Source organism: Alosa alosa, chromosome 20 (assembly GCF_017589495.1).
Source record: "Alosa alosa isolate M-15738 ecotype Scorff River chromosome 20, AALO_Geno_1.1, whole genome shotgun sequence".
Lineage (NCBI taxonomy): Eukaryota > Metazoa > Chordata > Actinopteri > Clupeiformes > Clupeidae > Alosa > Alosa alosa.
Genome location: NC_063208.1, coordinates 6,876,507 through 6,891,506, shown reverse-complemented (window position 1 = coordinate 6,891,506; position 15,000 = coordinate 6,876,507). Strand labels below are relative to the sequence as shown.

The window sequence follows — 15,000 nt, the reverse complement described above, 5'->3', positions numbered from 1 at the left end:
GGCCTAAGGTCAGCACTAACCCACTCTCAGAAAAATGCAAAATGTGTGTTTGTGTGTGAGAGAGAGAGAGTGTTTGTGCGTGTGCGTGTGCGTGTGCGTGTGTGCAGGGCCTAAATTTCACTGCGGGATTGCGGGTATTGCGCATAATTTGTTCAAGTCCCGCAACTCTAGCCATCATAATGCGAGAAATTCCCGCATACACTTTTACAGCCTGTCTGATGACGTTAATATAATCATGAAGTGGCGTGAATGCGGTGCTATTGACCGGACGGATCAACTACCGAGTTGAATTGAGCATAGCCTCATGCAGACGCAGACACACACACACACGCAGAGAGAGAGAGAGAGAGAACCACTTTGCGCTTACGCAAATAGGCTACTTAGCCATGGCAAACTTTTACATCTGGAGAGAGCTCCTTGGTAACTACCCTGCTAGCTCAGGTCACGTCTGCCAGTAGGCTAATGCTCACTAAAATCATTAGTGAACATTGCAAAACACTTGATCCCAGAAAGATTGTCTTCGAGTTGTTCGTTTTTTGAACATTTATTATATCTAATGACATAGAAAACATAATGAATTGCATCCACATATCCTTATGCACTATGCACAACTGTTATTCACTAGCCTAAAACAGTCAGGATGAAGGCTAATTACTGTCACGTATTTCTTAAAGGCACTCAATTACACCTACACATCACCAATGTGCACTCAATTAGACCTACACACCACATTAAAGATATGCCTAAATGTAATAGTTTAAAAATCAATATGAAGCATTCAAATTACTAAATATGTTTAGCTACTAGTAATTACTAGTAAAATACTATACATTATTAACTAAATACACTCGATATGAATTTAAAAATATATGAAATAGAAACATATCACATAGGCCATCATTTTCAGTGTGTGTTTGTGTGATGAGAGAGTCAAGCAGAATCTAGGATGGCCACTTTTGTGAATGATCCCAACTCCAGTATATTCAATATTACTGATGACGTCAAGGTGGTGGGGGCCCCCAAATCAAATACATTTTTTAATAAGTATTGAAGAAGTATCGAAATCGCAATTCTTGACTTGGTATCAGAACCCGACCAAAATTGTGTAAATCCCCCCTATATAAATAACCTAAGGGGGGAATTCTCCCCCATTTTGAAAAGTCTCCCCTGGTTGGTGTGTGTGTGTGTGTGTGTGTGTGTGTGTGTGTGTGTGTGTGTGTGTGTGTGTGTGTGTGTGTGTGTGTGTGTGTGTGTGTGTTGTGTGTGTGTGTGTGTGTGTGAGTTGCTTAAAGTTGTGTTGAGTCCAGGTCAAAGAGAGGTAAAGATAGTGTTCAGTATCCAGGTCAAAGAGAGAGAGAGAAAGAAAGAAACAAAGATGTGTGTGTGAGAGAGAGAGAAAGAAAGAGACAAAGACAGAGAGAGAGAGAGAGAGAGAGAGAGAGAGAGAGAGAGAGAGAGGGAGAGAGAGTGAAAGAGAGAAAGAAAGAGACAGAGAGAGAGAGAGTGAAAGAGAGATAGAGAGAGATAGAAAGAAAGAGAGAGCACTAGACCAAAGACACAGGAAAAAAGACGAGGTAGCAGTGGAGGAAGGGAATCCAGACAGGAAGCAGGAAGACAGAGACAGGATTAGAAACGGCCAGAGAAAGAGCCGCAGAAGGTGTGAGCCAGACACACACACACACGCGCGCGCACAGACACACACAGACACACACACAAGAGAGAGACAATCTGAGTGAGACAAAAAGGAGAGTGAGCCCAGGCTATCCAACATAAATGCATGGGGGTGTGTGTGTGTGTGTACATAGACACTGTGTGTATGAAAGACAGAAGAGAGGGGGGGTGCAGAGGTAGGAAGAGAGAGCGAGAAAAAGAGAGTGAGAGAGAGAGAGAGAGAGAGAGACAATAGGTGTGTGAGAGACAGCGTTTGTATGTGTGAGAGAGAGAGGTTGAGAAGGGGGGTTAGAGAGAGAGAGAGAGAGAGAGAGAGAGAGAGAGAGAGAGAGAGTGAGAGAGAGAGAGAGAGAGAGAGAGAGAGAGGATTTAAAAAAGGCCCAGGAGCGGTGTCTGGAGGAGAGCATGCATTTCCCATCCACCCGTTTCCTGTTATTGTCACAGCAGGAAGAGAGGGGAACTGGGCCGCCTGACTTTTACCAGCAGTGACCACACCACACACACACACACACACACACACACACACACAACCAGTTCATCCGCATCACTCAGACACAACCTGTTCACCCACTTCACACACAGACAGACGTCTTTCTCACACTTCATGCACAAACACACAAATCAGGACTTAAAATACAGACAGAGAATGTCTACAACTGTACCACAATTTCATCTATAGACCACACACACACACACTCACTCTATGCTAGCACTACTGACCTGAACCTTTCTACATCACTTCCCTCTGTCTAAAAGGCACCACAAAATCAAGATCTGAACCACAAGCTTGCTTGTGTTGGTTTTAAATGCTCCCTCTTCAAACCTTTATAAGATATGCTTACTGCTACAATACTTTCAAGAGATAAGTCCCAAGGCTGTGCAACACTATTCACAACACCTCCCAAGGATAAACTACATGGGTCAACTCTCCACTCAGTAAAGATACCAGTCTCTGAACCGACAGAGACACTGGATAAAGACTCAGTTCCAATGACACTTGGATTGATTGATAGGAAAGGACTGATCTCAAAAATGATCTCATATTTGGTCTGAATAAATCTCTGGTTGTCTGGCTGAGAGACGCCATCTCTCAGGCTGTGCTGACAGGCTGAATCCAACTCTCGGGGGTACGATGTGTGTGTATATGTGTGTGTCTGTATGTGCGTATGTGTGCGTGTGTGGGTATGTGTGGTGTGTGTGTGTGCGTGCATGTGTGGTGTGTGGTGTGTGTGTGTGTATATGCGTGTGTGTGCATGGTGTGTGTGTGGTGTGTGTGTGTGTGTGTGTGCGTGGTGTGTGTGTGGTGGGGACTTGGCCCTCAGTAGGAAACTAGGGCGTTTGGGGAGACAGCCCCGTGACGTCCTGACATCATCCCCCCCCCCCCCACAGAGGGGAACTCGGGACATCTTCACAGCCAATACGACTCCTCCCGCTCCCTGTGAGCTAGCATTCGCTCTGAAGGACCATGCTCAACAGTGTGACTGGCGCACCAGGTCACAGAGACGCAATTCCATATGCACAGTAGATCATGAAGTATTTAAAGCATGTCATTAAAATGAGGGCGAGTTGGATTGGGGATAAAAATCTAGCTTATAGCAGATTTCAAATGTCAAAAGCTAGGCCTACTTCTTCTCACTTTGCCAAATCCAAAGTATTCATTCTGAAAGGGCCACATGTTAAAACTAGACGGAACATTATTTTCAAAAGTGAGTTGAGTTCATTTTGTTGTGTTGTACCAATGCTACAACGTCACGCACACAAAGGCAGCTGGCTCTGTGGTTGAGCTTTGGCACACCTGGGACAAGTCATTAAACTAGCCTACATTGTTTGCAATGGACCGTCAACTGCTGAACCGGTTGAGTGAGAGCGAGAAAAGGAGAGAGAGAGAGAGAGGAAAAAAAAAGAAAAAAAGAGCAGTGATTCGATGGACAAAGCCCTACTCGTGCATTCTGGGACATGAAAAAAAAAAAAATAACACAAAAACACCCAACATTCTAGAGGCCGGGCCTCTGTCATAACAACGTCCACACAATGGAGGGCCACATGTGCTACTGGGAGGCAGGAAGGCAAACACTATTAGTGTCTTCTGCCACTGCGTAGGAGTCCGAATGAAAAGGTCCTGTTCCTGCCCTGGACCACACCTTAATGAGCCATCAGTCATGCCCTGTCTTGACTAAAAGGACTTAACAGACTAGCCACGTAGTGCTGGGGTCCAATTCAGGCACGGAGTTCTCTCTCTAAGGCTAGCATTCTCTGGTGCCTATTTGCAGTGGCTATTTGCATGTGGTTGTGCTTCCCATTCGTTTTCCAGTGTACGGTTAAAGAGACAGGCTTACGGTTGGTTTCAGTGCTCACAGCGCATGGAAAACAAGGCCGTGACCTTGGCGTTTTAATGCGCCACGCTCCCAGGTAACGAATATAAACACACACAACACACACACACACACACACACACACACACACACACACACAACACACACACACACACACACAGAAGCCATTCCTCCTCCTCTGCTCCTACTAGGGCTCTAAATATTTACACAACTCCGTCAGGAATCCGTCAGCGAGAGAAACTCTGCGCCACAGTCACGCCAACATGATCCTTCCCCGGTGTGATAGCAGAGTGCCATTTACAGGCTTTGGACGCTGACAGAAAATCAGAGTCTATCTTCCTGAACAGGTCAGCTGCATCAGAGGGGGGAGCGTGTACCATGTCAAGTGTCTCAGCAACAGCGCCAAAGACCGACTGACGGATGTCCTGGGAGGACAGAGACAGCTGTAAGGGGTGGGGTGGGGTGGGGTGGCGGGAGGGGTGAGAGTGGAGTTGGGAGTTGGGGTTAGAGTGTCAGGAAGCCCTCTCAACCCTTCTATAACCTCACCTCAGTTTTTGGAAGCGGTCCACACCTCCGTGAGGGGCAGATGCGCCTCAAGGAAGAGTTTTCTGAGAACTGCGTCCGTGGGTGGAGAGAATGGGGAGATGGAGGGAGAGATGGAGAGAGAGAGGGAGGGAGAGGGGCTCCTGGATTACCACTCAATTTCTTCTTCAAAGTGTGAAAAAAGTTAAGTGGGTGGGGGAGGGGGACATAGAAGAAGACAGAGAAGCAAGGGAAAGCCTGCCAGAGGAGTGACTCAGACTCATCTTCTGGAGAGAGTCAGACCGTGGGTGTTTCTATCTGTGAGAGCTTCTCCTGTGGCGCGATCGCAAGCTCATCTCCCACTTCAAACAGCTGCCCCTGTCAGTGCCTGAGCGCAAAGAAATGTGCTTGATCTTGGTTTGGTCTTTGCCTGTGCCTGCCTCCAGCAAGGCTAAAGATGCAAGGAAGTGAACAAAGGGCATTAGAAATACCACCAGGACAGAAGAAACCAGTAAAAATCTGTAGAATAAATAAAACAACCAACAGTCCTGCACTGTGGCTCACAGCAGTGAGATGGTGGATTAAAAGTGACTAGATGGGGCAGCCGTGATTGGGGCAGCCGTAGATTGGGGCAGCCGTGGCCCACTGGTTAGCACTCTGGACTTGTAACTGGAGGGTTGCCGGTTTGAGCCCCGACCAGTGGGCCGCGGCTGAAGTGCCCTTGAGCAAGGCACCTTACCCCTCACTGCTCCCCGAGTGCCGCTATTGATGCAGGCAGCTCACTGCGCTGGGATTAGTGTGTGCTTCACCTCACTGTGTGCTGTTTGTGTTTCACTAATTCACCGATTGGGTTAAATGCAGAGACCAAATTTCCCTCACGGGATCAAAAAAGTATATATACTATACTTAGATACGATGAAACAATGAACAAAACAATGAACTGAATACGATCATAACAAACATGGGCTGGTGGTATCAAGTATCGTTCCCATACCTTACTAATGAAGAGAAGATACTGATAAGGTCCTGCTGCCACAGACCAATGTTGACCATGCCACATAAACACAGAGTAAACATGGGAAGTTGCCATGGCAACTCTAACTCATAAAGTCATAAGTCATAATATGAGCACCAATGGAATTCAAGCCTATAGGCCTAAATGACAAGTTGAGAATTGTTTTATAACATTAAAATGAATGTGCTTAATGCATTTTTTGCACTTAAGTCAATGTTCTCTCGTGTTGACTACCACACTATAGTCAAAATAGAGTGTGGGAGGGTGTGGGGCTCCAGATAAAGCGTGGAGTATTCACCAACGTGAGCTCAGTCAAACTGCAACCCTCTGGCAACAGTGGGAATGTGTGTGTGTGTGTGTGTGTGTGTGTGTGTGTGTGTGTGTGTGTGTGTGTGTGAGAGGTCTGATGCGCTTGACCGACGTGTCTGGGGGACAAGCGCATCAATAACGTCCCACTGTCAGACACATAGGCCTCATAGAACTCATCCTCCATCCATCATGAGGCAGCATCCTCCGAAAACAAGGTCTTGCAATCAGTGTCTCATCGCTTGAAAACGATAACAAACCAGCCAACAGTTTATGACCCTGTTTTTGCCCAGGTACTGAAGATAACTTCCTCATTATGCTACCAGGAATCTAGGATTTAAAAGAAAAAGAAACTACGCCCAGACTAGCCTTGAAAGCACCATAGAATGCTGTATACAGAGCGATACCGGACGTCCTTGTCCTCACATCAACCTTCCGAGAGTGTTTTACACGCTCGCCCCTGGAAAAGCAAAGTGGTACCGGTAGTGAAATTTTGCTCATCTTATCAAAGAGTATGCTAACTGTAGCCATCACCTGAATCCCAACTGTGTGTGTGTGTGTGTGTGTGTGTGTGTGGGGGTGGGTTGGTGTGTACTAAGCACTAAGCACACGTGACAGAGAGATAGCGATCTGTTACCCTAGGTGCTGGTTTGTGCAATCACAGGTGAGGAGTGTGTGTGCACTGTGTAATTATGTAGGCTATGTATAGCAATGCCCTGTGCATGCAGTGGAAACATTACAATACAGCTCAATATCACACACACACACACACACACACAGGGGTTAATGGCCGTGTCCTGTGAAAGCCTGTGGCCCAACAAATGAGTCTCTTGGCTGTACAGGATGCAGCCAGGAAAAACAAATGGCCCTAAGTACCCATTCTTTTCATGGCCTGCATATCCTACAATCACACCACTTCTACATCTACACTGCAACCCATTCAAGTAATTTGGAGTCCTATGTATGGCCACCAATACAACACCAATGGTGGACCTACAGTATGGACTGCCAGCCTACAACAGGCTGAGCCAGTTTTCATACCAAAGCCAGAAGAGCCTCCACACACACACACACACACACACACACACACACACACACACACACACACACACACACACACACACACACACACACACACACACACACACACACACACACACACACACACACACACACACACGTTATCATTCCAAAGCCAGCCGCAGCCTCTATGGGGGCTGGCCAGGCTAGGCCTACATGTCCAGAGCCGTTGGTCACGTTCCACAACCTTCAGTAACCCGAGAGGAGCCTTGCGTTATCTGTCCAGCGTACTTATCTGCCTCACGTCTAAATGTGGACCTGTGGAAAAACCCACCAGGCATGTGTTTACATACCTGGACACAAGCAAAGTGCCCTGAAGTGTGTCCAGATGCAAAGGTTTTATTTTATTTTAATTTTATTTTATCCCAGGTAGAGGATATTTACAGAGTAGAAAAATATCTTCTCTCCTCATAGATTTAATTTGTTTTGATAAATGAGAGAAATATGATCCTTACTCAGGGCCTGGTGTTACATGTACAGTACCAACACAGTTAAAGTGTCATACGCTGGGAGAACAAGGAGAGAGTGGTCATTCAAAACACCTTCACAATGTCTCAGGTGCACAGGTCTTAGCACTACTAAGAGGGCCTCGGGCTTGCATAGCGGTTTAGCTGGTGTGAAAACACATGCAAGGCATTGAGTCCCACAGGTGTTAGCCTGAGGCAACTAGTTACTACCACCCCCAACCCCCCCAGTGTTTCCCACAGAATTGAATTCAATTTGTGGTGGTTGGTTTGCAGAATTAACTTGATGCTAACCAGATTTAAGCACAATTTAGTACAACCTGGAAAATCATTGTGTGGTGGTCAATGTTGATATTGTGGTGGGCCGCCACAAATAAGTCAATGTATGGGAAACACTGCTCCCCAAATACATAATGAAGCAACCTCCAGTGGATCCATAAAGACATGGATCCACTAATGGTCCATGAAGACATTGACCATGACCAGTGCATTCAGTGATGTTGCTTCACTGTGTGAATCACAGTCTGTCCTTCCTCAGGGCTGCTTGCTTCACCAGCATGGTGGGCGCTCTCCCTGTCGGTCACTGTCACAATCAGATGAAAACGACGGCTGTGGCTACGGGACATGGGGAAAGGAGTTAGGGGCAGGGGCGAGCCGGACTAGACGTTGAGTGATCTGCTGACGGTGGATGAAATGACATGCCCACCCCGTCTTTTGCTGCAACCAGTGCTTTCAGTTCTCCTAACTGGAGGGCGTCTCGCTGGCGGCCATGGCCGCCCGGCCGGCTGGCCTGCCTGCCTAGCCACAGCCCTTCTGTTGGGCTTAAATCCTGCCAGTCACGTTCCCCAGTCCCACAGGCTATTTCAGGAGCCACTGAGCTGCCTAGAGGACAAGCATCTTCTCTATAAAGGGTTAAAGGTGGACCGCATAATCCAGATCTCATCTATGGCTTCTCAGGGACCAGTGTTTTCGAAGACACAAGCCACTGGTGTAGCCAATCACTGGCAGCTTCAACGGCCCACCCAGAGACTCGACCTGATCCGACCTGTTGTTACACCTCGGCTAAGACTTGTGCGTTCAAAGGATGACAAATAAAAGTCACCCTCAGTTGTTCTATGGTACCTTGATATACCGGTTTGAACCAGTGGTTCACCACTAGAGAGCAAGCCCAGTTTAGCTTAGCGCGGTGCCGCTCCAAGTATCGGTGCCAGGCCATTTCCAGCCATGCAATGTGAGGTGAGGGATCTTACAATGCAAAAAACACATCTCCCACACATCTTTTGTGCAAACATGAAAGCACTATTTAAAAATAACATGTGAGTGATGTGGCGAATTCTTCACTTCCTCATTCCACATTGGATTCAAAACCAGCAAACCCTTTTGCACAGTTCCATCGCAGCCCACAGGAAAGTCAGGCCACCCTGGCCGTCGAGTCACGGCTGCTTCCTCTGACGCATGTTTGATACGCAAGGCTGCCTGGTATCCTCGTCCATCGACCTAAGCTTTGATTAAGATCCACTAAAGAGCTTTGGATACGCATGGCACACTTATTCTACGCCTTTTATAACTGCAACCCAAGGGCTAAATGCAGATCTACCTAATTCCATCCTTATAACTGTCTTTAAGTGCAGGTGGGCAATAAAAGCTAAACTGACTGTGGGAATGTATCTTAATGTACCTTAACACATTTATAAAATATGTATAGTATTTTCCCAAGAAAACATGCAGTGTTGCAACAAGGTTATTTCAAAACGTAGGCTACTAAGGAGAGATAAATTGAAAAAGACATGTGCAACTGTTAATTATGGACATGTGTGTCTAGAGGTATGCCATAACGACAGGGATATGAAGTTTTGTCCACACTCAAAGACTAGAGCATATAGGCTAAAAGTTTGTATGGCGTTACTCTTGCACAATAACGAGGCTACTCCTGTGTCAATGCCAAGCCTAACCAATTTGACAGAAAGCGTCTGTCTCTAAATCATTGACAACTGTTAGTAACAGCAAAGAAGCGCGGAGAAGTGGAGGCATGTGAACATTGCTTCTGTAAAATCCAGCTGCCACTATGTTAAAAAGACACCATTCAAAAAAGAGAACCGGTGACAGCTGCGCGGGGAAAACTGATTTTTGCTCACTGGCCAAGTGCATCGGAGCAATCAACCCCCACATACCTATCTGACAGGTAAACGTTGAAACCAAAATGGTACAAATTCAGCACTGGCTAAGAATGGCATATTCAATACCAAGTTTACAGGCTGCAATACGACTCGATGTTTTAGCTGTGCGCATCTGCCTAAATTAATCATTGTGGCCAAACAAGAACTGACCCAATCATTTAATCGGGGAAAGGAGTGTTCGAAAACAGCTCCATTGTAGGCTACTTGAATGGACGGTGTCAAAGACAACGCCACGTAGATAATTGTCGACCTGGGACAAGATAAAGAGTTCGACCCGTTTATCATCAAATCAAGCACTAGCCAGCCAACACCTATGAGTAGCAAGTTGCGCTCATCTCGCCCAACACTGTAAAAACACTATTTGGGCTACTATCAACAAATTAATAATCACACCAAAATAGCTAATTTAGGATGTTGTTGCATCTGAAGGTAACAGCACAATCAGCTCATCGTATTAGCGATGTAATCCTAGACTGAGCAACCAGATGCCTCTTCAAAACATAGCCTGTCTGGGCTCTGTCCTGTGTTTACCTGTTCGGTTGGTGGCTAGCTAAGCTAACTAGCATTAGCCCATAGCAAACACTGTCGTTAGCTGACTAGCTAGCTAGCTAGCTAGCTAGTTGTGCTGTCACTACACAACGTAAAACAAACTCAATATACAGCACTCAATGACACAGCAGACTTACCTCTGCAAACATTATTTAAAACGTTGCGGCACTAGTCCTTCAGGCTAACCCCACCACATTTTCTTACACGTTACGTCGCTATTTTCTCGTTTAAAAACTGATAGGTTTCCAGAGTCCGTACACTCTTCGGATAGTCGCCATATTTGCTAGATTTACATCCCCTGCTCTGACAGTCTCCACTGATTGGACCAATGGCTATGACGCAAGGGACATACCCGTGACCAGGGGCGTTTTTTTACTCAACAAGCATTCAGCGGTTCAGCGCCTTCGACCCAAATTAAAGAATTGTGATGGTAGATAGATACATTGTGAACATAGTAGTAATACATTGTTGCTACATTGTCAACATTATAGACACGTACGTAGCCTATTAAATAACTTAGCCAACAGCAATGGTAATCAGAACATAGGCCTAAAATATGTTTTTCCTAAAATTATTATTTTCATTGTAAAAAAGTGACGCTTTCCCCAAAAATACCCTACTGATGTTCGTATTAAAACAATGCAAACATTTTGATTTTGACATTATGCATCTCATTCCTTTGATATCTCAAATTGAATATTCAGTCATTTTAATATGCCCTACAAGCTGTGTAGCTCCTGTTTACTAAGTAGCCTAATAAGAAATAGTTGGCATTGGCAACATGGTTGACTAAAATGGTACACTTTCAGAGGCGTCTGGAATATTGTAGGCAATGACAATGCCCATACTCTGTAAAGAGGAACCTCCACGTGTTCCTCTTACAGAAATGTAGTTATTTTACTTCCCTCATATGACAGAAACGTGTCTTATCTCAGCATCTATCACTGAAGTCATGTGGTAAGTCTGCTGTTTGCTCGAAAGGAGAGAAAAAATGGGCATTGCCATGCAAGGACAAGTACGGCCATAATCCCGTTTGTGCGAGGTCGCTGACAGGTTAGGCCTACCTACCTGTCTCCAGTTGGATAAACACGCTATCGGGTCAGTCAGAAAGCTGTGGCGGTTGCAGGCGTTCAATAGTCCATGCTTGGTCGCTGCCACCAGGTTCCCCATTTGATCAGCAGAGCTGTGTTATCCAAATTACCCTCTCATATTTCCTCTGTGGCGCACAGGCACGCCGGGTGTGTATCTGATAAGCACTCCAGGCCGAGAGCAGGGCGTTTGTGGATCTGATTCATCCCTCTCGGCTTACCACCCAGCTGACACTCCGTACATCTGGTTTGTCTGGCCAGTTAATGCAGCGTTTGTATGATCACAAGACAAAAGCGAACTCTGAGCCTTGGTTTATGAACCTCAATTGCACCGTTATGGTTAGTGCACATGCATCACCTGTGGCGCTATTCTTATGTTTTATGTTGCGATGCGGAACCTAATGATAGGCGGTGAACACACCACCCTCCTTCACGAGCTTTTAACTGGGCTGTTATGTTTCTGCTTAAATTTGCTATCATGTAGACTACGTTAAGACTGATTGAATAAGTCATACTGACTGATAGAAAAGCGATAATCCACCCATGCAGAACACTATGACCAATTTAGATTTTAGTGCGCGCGTTTTATTTGAGGAAATCTGTGGAGAAAATACAATAAAAAATTGTAGATGGATGAAAATATATCTCACAAATAAAACAAAACCTCGGTCAATCTAGACAGGTTAATCTTCAGCCTGGCTGAGGTAAAAGCACTGCGATTGTCTTTATTGTGTAAACGATATTATTATGAATCCTGTCCATTGTGTTGCTATTTTTAGTAAGTACTTGTGTCGCCAGAGCCAGCGGTAGCATTTAACATTCGCTGCAGTTTGTCTGAAAGCTAGTCGGTCTCCTCTCCCTCTAAAAATGAGATGAAGATGTCTATGTGATTTGAATTACGTGTGGATTTACAACAATGATGTATCCAAGTACATAAGGTGTAATAACTCACCGCGAATCCCGGAAAGGGTAAGTTTAGTAGCCTACCAATTGCTATTTTCATGTACTATTCACGCAAACACGGATGCCGCTAGAATCCATTTTTACCCGAGATACATTGTTTGGTAACGCTTTGATAAACTATCAACACTGCACTACCATGTATAGACCGACATCTCTCGTTAGTTCGTCGTCCACGGATAATTGGCTACGAAACGATATAGGGACACTCTAGATTCAGTTTCCTCTATCCATTCTGTCTGAAATACTAAGCAAATCTTTGCCATTTGTTTATCAAAGGTAATTGTTGGGCACAGACCCATAATTTTATTTAATGGTGGTATATTATGACATACTGGATTATTTACGTTTCCTGCAATGCAAAGTATTCACAAAAATGACCATCCCTCAATGAATTTGTGATTGTGGCTTACGATGTGTTAGAAATAAGTTGCTCTGGAGTCTTGACCATACCCACTAAATGAAAACAATGCATACGGTCCAAAGTAGATCAAGTTACAGTTTTAAAAGTATTTTGGCGTTTAATACATATTGAGCTGTTCACGCATGCATGGTAACAGGTTAGTATCTTGCATCGCTTCCTCGTCGTCCTCCCTCCACTGGGAAAACATCGCTGTGCTAAAAATAGAACTGATACCATCTCCTGAACACATACACGACCTCTGCGCGAACGCCCACAGTACGTGAGCGACGCATCAATTGAGGTTGAAGCGACGGACTCCATTCCAAAACAGTTCATCATCATGCAATGATAATTACGCCTTCGTGAGTGTACATGTGAATGTATATGTGGGGAAGAATCTATTGGACATCTTGTAGGCGACATAATAGTCGATGGACACACACATACACATACATGTACATGCACACACGGTGGACGGGTATTAACTTGGGACTACTGCAAATGGTGAACAGATTCTGTGGCAAATGCCAGAGAATGTAAAATAGCCTATGTTACAGTGTGATGACAAGGGGAATGACGTCTACAAAATCATGAAAATTATGAGAGAAACAATATTCTAAATAGGAGAACAAGGCTAAAGGGGATTCCCTATTTAATCCCAACTATGCCTGGCTTTTAATAGTTTTAGCTTATACAGCAAGACCCTGTAGGTTTCGGTGAGTATTAGAGTGGGTCTATGTCTAACGTACGTATTCTAGGTTGGTGTATGCCTATGTGTGTTGTGTTCATCTATGGAAATGCAGTCATTCATGTTTTAGGTGCATAGGTTATTCGCTTCATAGGAGGGCACCATTATGTATCTTTGCAGATAAAGGCTGTGCATATATATAATATATATGCAGAGGTGGAAAAGCCCAGAAAGTAAAAGTCCAACCATGTATTGGATTTAACTATGCACTTAACACAGGTGATCTCACCAATTAGCTGCTTTACCTGGCTGAATACTTGTGCTAATTAGAATCAGCTGGTTTAAGTGAAGGGTTGGCAGAGATAAGTCATAGGACTTTTACTTTCTGAAGCTAAACTCTTCCACCTCTGTATGCGTGTGTCTGTCTCTGTGTGTGTGTGTGTCTCTGTGTGTGTGTGTGTGTGTGTGTGTGTGTGTGTGTGTGTGCGTGCATGTGTCCCTCTGCAGGTGGGTGTGTGGACGCGCACTCTGAGCTAAACCCATGCAGTTGGAGCCTCCCACCCGTCACAGGCAGGAAGAGGACTTCACCACAACTCCACCACTACCCTCACCATTACCGCACCAGGGCCGCCTCCACCTGACAACCATGAACTCACCTGAGCCTACAGGTAACCGCTTCGGCCACCTCAGGCCCTTCCTGCCCTCCATTTATGCACCCCCCCCCCCTCTTTGCTCCACCTCACGGCAACCAAACCCTGGCTGCTCCTGCCGTGGCCGGCCGCTACTGCCGACATGCTTTTATTTCCCCACCTACTCTCTCTCCTCAAGGGAGGAAGGGAAGAGCTGTTTCGAGGTCATCAGGTTGTTGAAACAGGGCCCACAGGTTTGTGTTTTAACAGCGTGACAGTGGGTGTAGTATATTTAGATGCCCGGTCTCTGCCCGCGGCTGTCTTGAGAGGGCCCTGGATGTGTTCTTGGCAGGCAGAGGCCAGCAGATGGACGCCCGCGCTGACAGGGCGCTCGCTGGGCCTTCTTTTGTCACTTTAGTCCGCTGATCCTCCAACTCCTCCAGCTGAGGCATCCCAGTCAGAGGAGCAGAAAAAAGACAAAAAAAAGGCTGATGTTGGTGCTCCCCTGAGGGGTTCCCAAGGAGCACATGTGTATAGAAGTGTCTGCAGATTAACTTAATATCTGTCTCTATGGAGTAGGAAAAAGTGGATATGAGAAGATAAATTATTAAATATGAGATTGTATTCAGCAGAGCTTGGTGCCAAAGCGTAAGAATTTTTCTTCTTTTCTTTTCTATTTTTCCTCCTTTTGCTTGTGGGCTGTATATGCGATGAATAGGAATGAGCTGCTTGCAGACCCGTAGACTTGACGTTAACACCACGCTGGTTAATGATGCAGATGCAGTGTTGGGAAGTGACAGCCCATAATACTAGTGTCACATTGATGAGATTGATGACTCCCACCCCTCGCCATAGAAACAGCTAAAGCATTCGCCTGGAGGAGCAAACTCTTTAACGGCAGATGAGAAGTCGGTGTAGCGTTCAGTGATTTATTTTTGCATTTTTTAGTGATTCATGTTATACTGCAGATGTGTATTTTCTTTTATCGGAAGGCTGCTTGTGTTTCCTGGCAATTGAATGTGCGACTGGCATGGTGTCATATTCAATTGGGACTGCGATTCCTGAAAGCATCGCAAAGCAACCATTTTGGTTACCATGGCAAATGGACAAAATGA

The 15,000-nt window shown here is 45.5% G+C and overlaps 1 protein-coding gene across 3 annotated transcripts in view; it reads right to left on the bottom strand.

Annotated features, from left to right (window-relative positions):
- The window catches only part of snx13 (sorting nexin 13), a 42,606-nt gene extending 31,124 nt beyond the window's left edge, over positions 1 to 11,482 (bottom strand). The window contains exon 1 of one of the 3 annotated variants that reach the window (XM_048229417.1): positions 11,186 to 11,482. In XM_048229417.1, the coding sequence (XP_048085374.1) occupies positions 11,186 to 11,287 (102 nt within the window). In that variant the 5' untranslated portion in view covers positions 11,288 to 11,482. Of the gene's footprint in view, positions 1 to 10,254; positions 10,412 to 11,185 lie in introns of those variants that run through there. The other 2 variants (XM_048229418.1, XM_048229420.1) reach the window with 2 other exon arrangements.
- Positions 11,483 to 15,000: the final 3,518 nt, after the last annotated feature.